Source organism: Taudactylus pleione, unplaced genomic scaffold (assembly GCF_031769625.1).
Source record: "Taudactylus pleione unplaced genomic scaffold, aTauple2 ptg000251l, whole genome shotgun sequence".
In the NCBI taxonomy this organism is placed as follows: domain Eukaryota; kingdom Metazoa; phylum Chordata; class Amphibia; order Anura; family Myobatrachidae; genus Taudactylus; species Taudactylus pleione.
In genome coordinates, this window is record NW_028284653.1 from 8416025 (window position 1) to 8428630 (window position 12606).

The following is a 12606-nucleotide window of genomic DNA, read 5'->3' on the forward strand; positions in this document are numbered from 1 at the left end:
CAACCAGCAAACCACGATAAATATCTTCTGTGATTGTTGCTGGCAACGGACTATTGCTCCCCTTTGTCAAATTCAGCTAAGCAATTGGGACAACTACACACCAACATGGTGCCCCCACTTGAAGGGGCTATTGCTGCCTTCACCAGTCTTCCTGGAACTGCTTATGCTTCCTAAGAAATGTGCAGAAGCTGCAACATTTCTTTGGTTGTTACTCTGACTGAATCCTTTGTGATTGATTCTTTGGGATCAGAACTATGAAGCGGCAGGCAGAGTGCTGATGAAGCTGTGCATGACAGTCGAAGGATGGATTAAGTGTGAGCTTTAATCTCATACTTGCCAACTCTACATGAAAGTCAGCGAGGCTGCCTGAAGTAGTGGTGATCTCCACAACTACGAGAAGAGTCTAGCAATCTCCATGTGGCCCAGTACAGTAATGTCATCACTCTCCACCCACCATGTTGGAAACACTGGAAAGAAAAATGAGAATGGTCACCATTTTTCAGCACACCTGCCCAAGACATAATGCCGGAGGGCTTAAACAGCCCACTTGATGGCAAGGCATTGTTGCGCTAGTTAAATTTATTTTCTTTTTAGATACTAGTCTACGATTGAGGTACAGGATGAGTTCCTCTGCCCCCTCTTGTGGAATAACAGCAAATAGAATTACCTCAGAACCATCAGTTCAAAGAAATAAAACCTTGTGTATACAAAGGGCCATTCTTAGGTCTTCCCTTGCAGCCACTCAATTTATACCAGACTAGTTTGTCTGGAAAGGCTTTCGGTGAAGGAGCTGCCTAAACTGTTACAAAACTGTGGTAGTACTTTGTCAAGCCAAGGAAAAACCTTAGTTGAATCTTCCTCTCTGGCCTGAGCCAGTGTTTTATGGCCACCACCTTGTCTATCTGAGGTTTGACCATCCCTCATCCAACTACATATCCCAGATATTTTGTCTCTCACATGGCCAAAGTAATCACTTATTTTGATTGGCAGGAGGGCCGTATGTCATCAAAGATGCTGAGACTACTTCTACTTAGAGAAGCTGTGATTCCCAATCCTGAGTGTAGATGACCGTGTCATCCAGATATGCAGCCCCATATGCCTTGTGGGTGTCACAATTCTCTTTCCCGTGTCTTGAATCGACCAATGCCAAGACCACAAGTTGCTTTATCAGAACAGTCACACAGAAGAGTAACGGACTCCCTATGAAGGAGTCATGGTGCAACAACTAGGACAGTGGTTCTCAAACTCGGTCCTCAGGACCCCACACAGTTCACTTTTTCCAGGTCACCCAGCAGGTGCACAGGTGTATTCATTACTCACGGACACATTTTAAAAGATCCATAGGTGGAGCTAATTATTTCACTTGTGATTCTGTGAGACCACCTGGAAAACATGCACTGTTTGGGGTCCCGAGAAACGAGTTTGAGAACCTGTTAACTAGGATATGCAGGTCCCAGCCGAGCAAGAGAACAGTCTATTGGTTACTGCTTGTGTGGACATGCAGCTGGGAAATGCCCAGGTTCCGCACATTCAAAGAGTTTAGACAAGTGTATTTTCTTTCCTGGAGTGACTGTTGGTGCTGCAAACTTTTGCAGGGTAATGGCTTTGAAGTCAGCATTGGTGCCTTAGACATATTTTGTTGTGCGGGAAACAGATGTATGAGGAAGTTGCTCTGGTGATACTTTGGTTCGGGTTACAGCACCCACCTTTGTAAACTCTGGCCGATCCCACGGATGCAATGATTTAATGTCAAAATCTCTACAATACAGGCAGGGGAATTGGTATCCAGCTGCAGGTATTTAACTGTGAACAAATGGCCTTATCTTTAACAAAATACCAATCAATCATATTAACACTGAGTCCTCCTTGGGCCTAGTCACCCAAATGTAGGCCAGTGCATTAGCCTTCATCTGCAGATAGTCTGAAGCTTGCTCCCTAGTTAAATATATGCGCCGCTGATATCTCTGTTCACGTATGGTGCCAGTTTCTCTGCACAGATTTCAGGCATCAATTTCAATCTCTGGTCAGTTCTTTCAGAGGCTAAAAGGTATGCCTCCACATCTTCAGCAGAAGACTTTCTGCAGCTCCAGGACATAAGCAATCCCATCTTATTTCAGCGAGTTCCTCACACAAGAGCCTAGTGTTTTCTTCCTAAGCCCCAATGACATTCCCCGGGATGCACGTCGTGATGGCTGAGGAAGTCTGCTTCCCGTCACTGCAGAGATATCCGGGAGATGATCCTCGGCCCATGTCAGAATGCGTGACACTTCTGTCAGTACTTCCCAACTTCAAGTGGCTCCTTGATGGTCGATGTAATTCACTTTTGTGGCATTGTCCGTGAAGTATCTGCTGGGCCAGGTTGAGGGCCCTGTAGACGGCTCAAAGTTCCAATATGCTAATTTGCAGGTTTGATGCGACCAATGTCCAAACGGTCCTCTGAGCTTTGATCAGCCTTTGGAAAGGCCTGGAAGAGGATCAGCCTTTGCAAAGGCCTGGAATGGAACTGAGCATATTCGCTCCTGTCGAAGGCGGACACCACGGATCCCAGAACCTACATTGCTGAATGGATTGACACTTGGCGACTGGGGAGACATCTGTGCACTCGTAGTTGAAGTGTGGAGATCTTGTCTGATGCCAGAAAGATTCTCTGATCCTGAGAATCCAGCAGGGCTCCCAGATGAATCATTCTCTGCGAGGGATTCAGGGAGGACTTTTTCCAGTTGATTAACCATCCGTGCTTGTGCAGGAAAGTAATGGTTAACTGCAGACAGCTGTGAACTACTTCTCGGGATCCTGCTTGGAGCTGGAGGTCATCCAGGTATAGAAACAGGCAGACACCCTGACCACTCGGGGCTGCCCTGATAGCCATAATTTTGGTAAACACCCATGGAGCTGTGGAAAGTCCAAAGGGCAGTGCCTGAAATTGAAAGTGTTGCCATTGTATAGCAGACCGGAGATATTGCTGATATGAGGGCGCTATAGGTACCTGTAGGTACGCATCCTGATTATCCAGAGATACTATAAAGTCCCCAGGCTCCATTGCTAGGAAGATGGAGCGTAGGGTTACCATCCTGAACTTTGGCACCTTTCAGAATTTGTTCAAGGATTCGAGGTTGAAGATAGGCCGATGAGACCCATTCGGCTTCTGAACCAGAAAGAGTAGAATAATAACCAGTCCCTCACTGAGATAGTGGGACTGGCACAATTACTCCTGCTTGCAGCAAGGACCGATGACTTTCTGGATTTGTAGGGCTTTGTTCGGGTCTGAATGAAGGCCTGTGTAGAAAAACTGGTGGGGAGACCATCTGAGAAATGAGGTCATACCCATTGGAGACCATTTCTCTTACCCAAGTATCAGTGGTGTTTTGACATCAGTACTGGGTGAACTGAAGAAGTTGGCCTCCCACTCAGGGTATCCCAGAGGGAGGCTCATCCAGTCAGGCTGAGGGTTTATCCTCGGGCTTTGAAGAAGGGCGTCTGGTGTTCCAGGTCTGCTTGGTCCTGGGTTTGGCGGCTCTAGTGGAAGCAGACTGACTAGGAAAGGACTGACCTTTAGGCTTTCCGAGGCCTAGTAGAAGTAGTTACAATCTTGTCAAGGTCTGGCCCAACAAGATCTCCCCATTGTAGGGTAACCCTTTTAGGCCTTTCTTGGAATCCACATCAGCCTTCCATGAGCGTAGCCACAGGGTACGGTGGGCAGACACAGCCACAGCAGAGACTCTGTAGGTTAGGAGACTGGCATCTAATGTCACTTTATCATAATAGGAAGCTGCATCACGAATGTGAGCAACAAAAGACATCTGATCCTTAGAAGCATCTGAGAGAAAAGTCTTCAAGTGCGTCAGCCCAGCTCTCTATATTTATTTATAGCCATGGTTGGACGTGCAAGAGTCCCTGGAAAAAAGAAAAAAAAAAAAGTATATAGATTTCAGGCAGGCTTTTACTTTCCTCTCCGCAAGATCCTTCAAGGAAGTAAAGGCCCCCATACATCAGCAATTGATTGCAGCAATCATGCAATTTGCAATCGATTGTGTATAAAAATCTTTCCCTTCTGCGATCGATTGAAAAAGAGAAAGATTTTTATACACAATCGATTGCACAATTGCTGCAATCAATTGCTGATATATGGGGGCCTTAACTGTAGGAATAGGCAATGTATCGCTTTTAAACGAGTAATATGTGAATCAACCGCAGGGGGTGTTTCCCATTTTGCACAATGCGTCACAGTTAAAGAGTAACATGAGGTCAGTATGAAACCTCTTACCAGGCGATTGCCAGGCTGCAGCCATGAGTTTAGCTAGATGATCCGATAGAGGGAATTCTGCTGAAGCTACTTTGTCATTTAAACAGAGGGTGCTTGGATTTAGGGGCTTGCTTGTCATCTTCCATTAATAAGATAGATCTGACAGCTCACACCAAGGCAGGAATATTAATTTATAATCAGGGTTAGAGAGATCAGCATCTGAGCGTGGACTGTGACGATAACACAGTACGTGTAAACAAATTTACTGGGTAGAGGTTTCCCTACCTTGCAACCCGGTTTGAAAGGCATTAGATGTATCCATCAGACTCTGTACTGAGTTTGAGAATACGTCTACCCATCTTGGGGGTACAGGAGATACCTGTATTGTGACAACCCCAAATGGGGCATAACGTCCTGCTGCGATAACCCCCTCGGGGGAATCACAGCCAGATCCGCTAGGCGGTCTGCAATAGTGGCCAGTACCTGAGCAAAGGAGTCCAGGTTATATTTATTAATATAGCCTTTATCAAATCCTCCTCACTTAAGCCTGCAGCCCATAACTTGCCCGATAGCAGTATGGGGGCAGATGCCTGCAGCTATGTCTAGCATAGGCAGGAGTATTAACAGAGTAAACAGCCCACACAATATGGCACTGGGTATAATGCAACCACCGTGTATGTAGGATACTAGTAGGAAGCAATATACTGGTCCTATCTTATGCCTGGGTAAGCTGCAGGAGCACACAGCCCAAATATGGCACAGTGCAATGAATGTATGTGACAAAATCTCACAAATACTTAGTTCTATAAATGTGAGGCACAGGAAAATCCCTGAATAAACCTGTATGTTAAGGTAATAGTCAGAGAAAAAAAAAACACTGGTCCTGACTGATGCTTGGATAAGCTGCAGGAGCCCACTGCCTAAGTATGCGACACACTGGTCCTGTCTGACACTTTGCCTAATTATGGCACAGTATGTGTCAGACCTCACTAATATTATCTTTTATATATGCGAGATTAAAGAACCACCTTAACTACACCTGTATTAGGGTAGAATTAGAGGAAAGGTATAGATATATGCTGACTGTTAGGAAACAAGACACAGACAGGCAGAGCCAACATAAGTCACATACAATGCAGAAAGTATACTGCAAAGTGGCACTACAATCAACTGCCCCGATTCAGTGTCTGGGAAGGCCGTAGTTCTACATACACCAACCCCAGGCAGAGGTATGCAGGGGGGCTGGACTACGCACTGGCCTGAGAGATCTGCAAGTGCACCATCCAAGAATATGGCCGCCGGAGACCTCAGAGGGGGCGTCCCCAGAGACCGGAGGTAGGACTGCTAATACGTGGGTCATCACAAGCGGTGACCCGCTCTTACCTGTCCCCGTACGTCCGGCCGCAGTCCGGGTTGCCCCGCGGGGCCCGGCTAGCACACACCCCGGGGTCCCGCCGAGATCCCCAGATCGGTAGTGGCGTCACGGCGACAGAGTGGCAGCGTAGACGTCCTACAGTCTGCTGCTGCGCTCTCTGATGGAAGAAAAACTATCCAAATCATAAAAATAAACTTAGCTTTGGGGCTGCTTAACAGCCCCCCTGCATAAACAGCGACCCGACTCCGGCCAGGCACCAACTATAACTGAGGTGCCTCTGGCCCGGGGGCGGGGTATAGGGAGGATGGACCAGTGCATCCTGAGAGCAAAAGCTTTAACTGCGTGGTGCCCGGAATCCAGATCCAACCTATACCCTGAGGTCTCCCTATGGACCCTGAAGAAGAAATATAGTTTATATGTGCGGAACGGTGTTACTGCTTTGGGGCTCATTAACAGTTACACACCTCCCTGGCAGAGCAGTACACACCCTCTTCAATGCAGCACGTGTTGCTTTTCACAATTTCTCTTAAATTGAAAAAGTAGTCAAGTATGTTTAAACATAAGGTCAGGAGTAGGTTTTGAAAGTTCTGGTGCTTAATGGGTCATATATCGCTTAGAAGAGAATTTCCTATATGTACACAAACATACCACTAGAAGGTAGTGATGATAGACGTAGCACAGCAGTTTAATGTCTGCTGAGTTGTCCAATATACCTGGTAAGTACTTCTCATATTTACATCCATGTTATATATAGTCAATGTGGGCCAACAGTGTAATACATGTGTCCTCATACATCTAGCCTTAATAAGCCATGTGGCGCAAGTGAACCACCAGGTCCCATGCGAGTCTGCTAGTGCCGGGTTTCTTTTTCACCCAAAAATGAGTCTAAACACCCCCAAACATCAGCAATCTGGGAAATCGTAAAATTGGGCAATAAATCTTTAAATTGTTGAATTGTGGTTTTCAATCTAGCAATCGGCGCCCATACATTACAGATCTTTTTCAGTGATTTTCAGATCATTTTCAGCAAACACAGACCTGCCAATCTTGAAAGGCCCATCATTTTACTAGTAATGGTCTGCAAATCTGCTGATCTTCTCCATACATTAGTAAACAAACAGCGCCAATCCATCTGTGAAATCCAACATGTTGGACAATCTGATTGAACAATTCCAATCACTTGTTGGTTGCAATCTGCAATCTGTGAAGACCATACATTGCAGATTTTTTTATACAATCATCTGCAAATGGCAGAATTGCCACAATCGATTGCTGATGTATGGGGGCCTTTAGTCACACCAGGAGACTGTGCTGATTAAATTGATATGTGACACTTGTAAATCTGTGTGCGGCTGAGTCTGCAGGCAAAGCACATCAGAACTTGGAGTGGAAATAAGCCGAAGCTGCTGCCTCCCATATAGTCCTATAGTTACCTATGAATTAAGAGCAGTCCACCTGCGTTGCTGTTTCTTTTGTAGAGACTTTACAAACAAAAGCAGGATCTACTGTACACTTGGATATGGCAGTATTTTGTTTGCTTTCTTCTTGCAGTTTTAAATGCATTTACAGTGTGTAGGAACAAAATGGTAGCATATTCTTATTTATTTTAACTAGCATACTTAAAATGAGGCGATTAGTTTGTATGCGACAAATTGTATGGTTTTTCCCCTGTGAAGATATTATTGTACACTATTTTAATCAATGTTAGTGATCACCAGACCAGAAATAACTCTTTAGGGGCACATCACTTGAAAGAGTGGACTTCCTTCTTTCAAACATGGGTGCCAATAAATGTGTTTGAGCTATATAATTTCATTGATTTAAAAAGTGGAATGTCTCACTGAATAGGTATAATATAGAATACTAACTTGAGAACTGCAAATGTTTGAACAGTGATAGCCCTCTTAACTTTGGTCCCCATGTAGTAAAATACAGTCAGGTGCATAAATATTGGGACATTGACAGAATTTTCATATTTTGGCCTCTATTCACCACCACAATGTATTTGAAATTAAACAAACAAGATGTGCTTTAACTGCAGACTTTCAGATTTAATTTGAGGGTAATTACATCCAAATCAGGTGAACGGTGTAGGAATTAAAAAGTGGGAGGCACATATAGAAACCGTTGGCCCATTACAAACTAAACAATCCTAAATCTAACTTTCACTTTTTAATACTTTGTTGCAAATCCTTTGCAGGCAATTACAGCCTGAAGTCTGGAATGGATAGACATCACCAGACGCTGGGTTTCATCCCTGGTGATGCTCTGCCAGGCCTCTACTGCAAATGTCTTCAGTTCCTGCTTGTTCTTGGGGCATTTTCCCTTCAGTTTTGTCTTCATCAAGTGAAATGCATGCTCAATCAGATTCAGGTCAGGGGATTGACTTGGCAATTGCATAACATTCCACTTTTTAGCCTTAAAAAAGTCTTCGGTTGCTTTTGCAGTATGCTTCGGGTCATTGTCCATCTGCACTGTGAAGCGCCGTCCAATGAGTTCTGAAGCATTTGACTGAATATGAGCATATAATATTGCCCGAAACACTTCAGAATTAATTCTGCTGCTTTTGTCAGCAGTCACATCATCAATAAATACAAGGGAACCAGTTCCATTGGCAGCCATACATGCCCACGCCATGACACTACCACCACATGCTTCATTGATGAAGTGGTATGTTTTGGATTATGAGCAGTTCTTTTCCTTCTCCATACTCTTCTCTTCCCATCACTCTGGTACAAGTTGATCTTTGTCTCATCTGTCCATAGGATGTTGTTCCAGAACTGTAATGGCTTTTTTAGATGTTGTTTGGCAAACTCTAATCTGGTCTTCTTGTTTTTGTGGCTAACCAATGGTTTACATCTTGTGGTGAACCCTCTATATTCACTCTTGTGAAGTCTTCTCTTGATTGTTGACTTTGACACATATACACCTACCTCCTGGAGAGTGTTCTTGATTTGGCCAACTGTTGTGAAGGGGTTTTTCTTCACCAGGGAAATAATTCTTCTGTCATCCACCACAGTTGGTTTCCATGGTCTTCCGGATCTTTTGGTGTAGCTGAGCTCTCCGATGCGTTCTTTCTTTTTAACAATATTCCAAACAGTTGATTTGGCCACACCTAATGTTTTTGCTATCTCTCTGATGGGTTTGTTTTGATTTTTCAGCCTAATGATGGCTTGCTTCACTGATAGTGACAGCTCTTTGGATCTCATATTGAGAGTCGACAGCAACTGATTCCAAATGCAAACGTCACACCTAGAATCAACTCCAGACCTTTTACCTGCTTAATTGATAATGAAATAACGAGGGAATAGCCCACACACCTGTCCATGAAATAGCTTTTCAGTTGATAGTCCCATTACTTTTGGCCCCTTAAAAAGTGGGAGGCACATATTGAAACTGTTGTAATTCCTACACCGTTCACTTGATTTGGATGTAATTACCCTCAAATTAAATCTGAAAGTCTGCAGTTACAGCACATCTTGTTTCTTTCATTTCAAAGCCATTGTGGTTGTGAATAGAGGCTAAAATATGAAAGTTCTGTCAATGTCCCAATATTTATGCACCTGACTGTATATTTATCATCTTTATTGGAATTATTAATGCAAGCTACAGGCTTTCATTATAATTTATCATGTGCTACTTGATATACATGTTTGATCTCTTCTTTGACACCTTATTATTAGCCTGTAAAATTATTTTGTGTTTGCACAGGTTTTCTCTTTTTGCTGGTTATAACTATACTGTAGGTGGTATGGGGTGACAGTATAAACAAACACTGCGGGATGTTACAGGTGCAAGTGTGTAATGCTGGGTACACACTGGACAATATATCGTTCGTACGGGATGCCGTCATAATATAGATAGTCGGGATGCCGGCGCCAAAATCCCGACACCTGTCAGAATCCCGGTGCCAACATCACAACAGTAAGTATTGGGGTTAGCCACTAGGGGGAGGGTAAGGGGTAGGCACTAGGAGGGGGAGGTAAGGTTTAGGCAGCTGGGAGGGTTAAGATACTGACTGACAGGTGTCTGTATGCCAACCCTGTCGGGATGCCGGTGTCGAGATTCTGACAGCCGGGATCCTGAGCGCCTGGCAGCCTGTACCAAACTCGTTTGTACAGCCAATGAACGTTATATCATTCAGTCCATCTGCTCGCGTGTACACACAATATATCTGTGAACTACATCTTTCACAGATATATAACGCATGGCAGATGATATCTGAAAAATGTGTCATTCATATCTTATAGCGTGTATACACGACCAAACATTAGGTTGACCGCAAAAACCATTCCAAACTACCTCAAAAGTGTGCCGGCATTTAAATATGAATGCATACAAAGATGACATTTTAACATGAACCATCGGCAGCAATATGAAGCAGATGGCCGGAAATCTGTACACACTACATGCTGCAGATCTGAGTGTTTTTGGAACGATTGTTGGCCCCAGGTACTGCATACACACTACACAATTCTTGAGCTGAACGGTCAAAAATTGGCTCTTGGGACAGATTATTGCATAGTGTGTACCAGTGGCAGCTCTTACCTTGCTTGAGGAAGGGGGCTGCCCGCTATGCTGCTTTCTGGTCCCAGATAGTAGTGTCCAGTGCTTGTGTCTTACCGCCTGCCTGGACATATGTGCAAATGTTGGCACACTAACCTGGCTTCTAGGGACTGCATCAGCAGCAGCCCCTAGGAGCTGGGTAATGCAGACGACCATATGGGGAGTGGTTTCCCACTGGAACCACGCTATTTGCTAATCACGTCCAGACTGGCAGTCACAGGGGTTAGAAAACACCTCCCCCTGGGACTGCCTGTCCTGTGTGTGATTAACAGATAGTGTCTCCCATTTGAGGTCACTGCCTGTGTAGCCAGTGCGCACGAACTGCAACTGGCTCACTGGAGGTGGCGGATGTTACAGGGGGTGGGGCCTTGCAGGACTGCAGCCCCCTCTAGGTAAAATCTGCCACTGTGGTGTACCCAGTTAATTTCTATCCAATAAAGGCAATTCAACATGCTCTGAATGCAATTTCTCAGGGCTCAAGTAGCAACAGTAGCAAATATTATTCAGCAAATTCCTATTACAGCATAAAATTGGGGAGAACAAATAACATCACAATTCTGCATGTTTCACATTAGAGTTTATTAATAAAAATGGCTTTGTAAGATCTCTAGAAATCCAATGATACAAGTAGTTAAATCTTATATTCTGATGGCTACGCAATATCGTTTAGGTTGAAAATTGAGTTGAGATTGTGTCTTAGTTATGCTCTCCAAAAAAGAAAATCCAAAACCTTAAAACATTGCAACATAATAAAATAAAGCTGGTCTACAATGTATGTACTGTAAGAAACTTTAAGGAAAAATGTAAATATTAGGAAATTAAGCTCTTCCACTCTTACGGCAATTTTGTTTTGTTCATGACATTATGTAGCATTACAATGTCATAATCAAATATTTAATTCCAAGTTAGTTAGATGCAAGTTGAATTTTAGGCTGCTTATGAATGTTTGTTTGACCATTTAATCCGCTAACACATGGCTAGATTTTGTTAGAATTCATGAATAAAGCTCAACTATACATCGGAATCTTTTGGAGAATTTTATGGACATGGCCCATCCCTACTCAACACACCATTATGCTAGCAAATTCCAGAAATCAACATGTATTTACAATCCATCATTTAAATGTTTTAGCTTTCTTAGCTCTGTTGAGCCTACAATGTATATCTTTTTAGTTATGACAGGTACTTTGCTACTAGGTAGATGTGCAATGATTTCCACGTATCCTGTGTCAAAGCCAGCCAGCTTTATGGCAGTTTGTTTTAATGACTGGAATTTATACAACAACAACAACAACAACAACAAAATAATGGCCATGCAAAAATATTATATAGCAATGAAGGATGTATTAATGTCATACAAATGAACATAATGGCCAAAACAATAAAGGATCAACTTGCTTAGCTTAACAAGGAGAACCTGCAACTTGTGGGCATATTAAACACAAACAAGTTTAACCTCATGGATGGAAAGAGTGCCCCTCCCCTCTCCATTGCAATATATTACATATACTGCAGCCGTGGCACCTATAAAAGCTTAGGCATCTCAATACAAAAAGGTTTGAAAAACAGAGCTGTCTATAAACAAAATAGTAAAAATTTGCTTGATTAAAATTAAATTCCTGTTTATATAAAGTATTGTTTTCCATTTATAAAGGTAAAATAGTTTTTTAGATCCGCAAGAGGTTACTGATAAAACAAGCAGGGGCTACAGAATAACTCAGCGTAACCACACAGTATTCAGCTGGGTCTGGTTCTTGATACTTGTGTCCATTTTAAGTACTTCTCTAATAGCCATTGTAGCATATGTAGAGGGTGGCAAAGAGAATTCCATCTTCAGTGCGTTGTATTTTCCTTCTGAGAGACAAATAGAAATAGTCAGCTACAACAATTCTAATTGGGATGTTTAAAATCAACGTGTATCTTACAAAGTAATAGGTTGCATGTAGTCAGAGATTAATCACTCCCAGGTAATGAGCACTCCTTATTTGGTTTAATGTGCCAGCACAGACGTAATAAGAGCCATCAATGCCAGCACTTTAGTAGCTTAACTGTTAATATCACTCATCTAATATCACCCTTAGGGGTCAATTCAATTAGCCATGAAGGGGGGCCAGTTGCCATTGCAACAGCAGCAACGGCACCGCAACTTCCCCCCTCCACCCCGGACTTGTGGATTTTTGTACACAGTCCTATGGCACTGTGTACAAAAATCCACGAGTCCGGTGCTACCGTAAATGCTGCATATGGCCACACTCACTAGTGCAATTAGCCAACTCGGGGCTAACTGAATCAATCTTTTTTTGCTCCAACAAACTGATATTTTTACATTTTCTTCTGCTTTTGATTTGTAAGAATTAAGGTGGTGTATACATGTCATTAGTTACTGCTGTAAGCATAGTAAAGAAGGCGCTTCTCTACTTTT

The 12606-nt window shown here is 43.3% G+C and overlaps 1 protein-coding gene across 2 annotated transcripts in view; it reads right to left on the minus strand.

Moving 5' to 3' along the window:
- Window positions 1–10745: 10745 nt before the first annotated feature.
- The window catches only part of PUS7 (pseudouridine synthase 7), a 186271-nt gene continuing 184410 nt past the window's right edge, over window positions 10746–12606 (minus strand). For both annotated transcript variants that reach the window (XM_088480231.1, XM_088480230.1), the window contains exon 16: window positions 10746–12038. In XM_088480231.1, coding sequence (XP_088336357.1) covers window positions 11902–12038 — 137 coding nt within the window. In that variant the 3' untranslated portion in view covers window positions 10746–11901. The remainder of the gene's footprint in view (window positions 12039–12606) is intronic.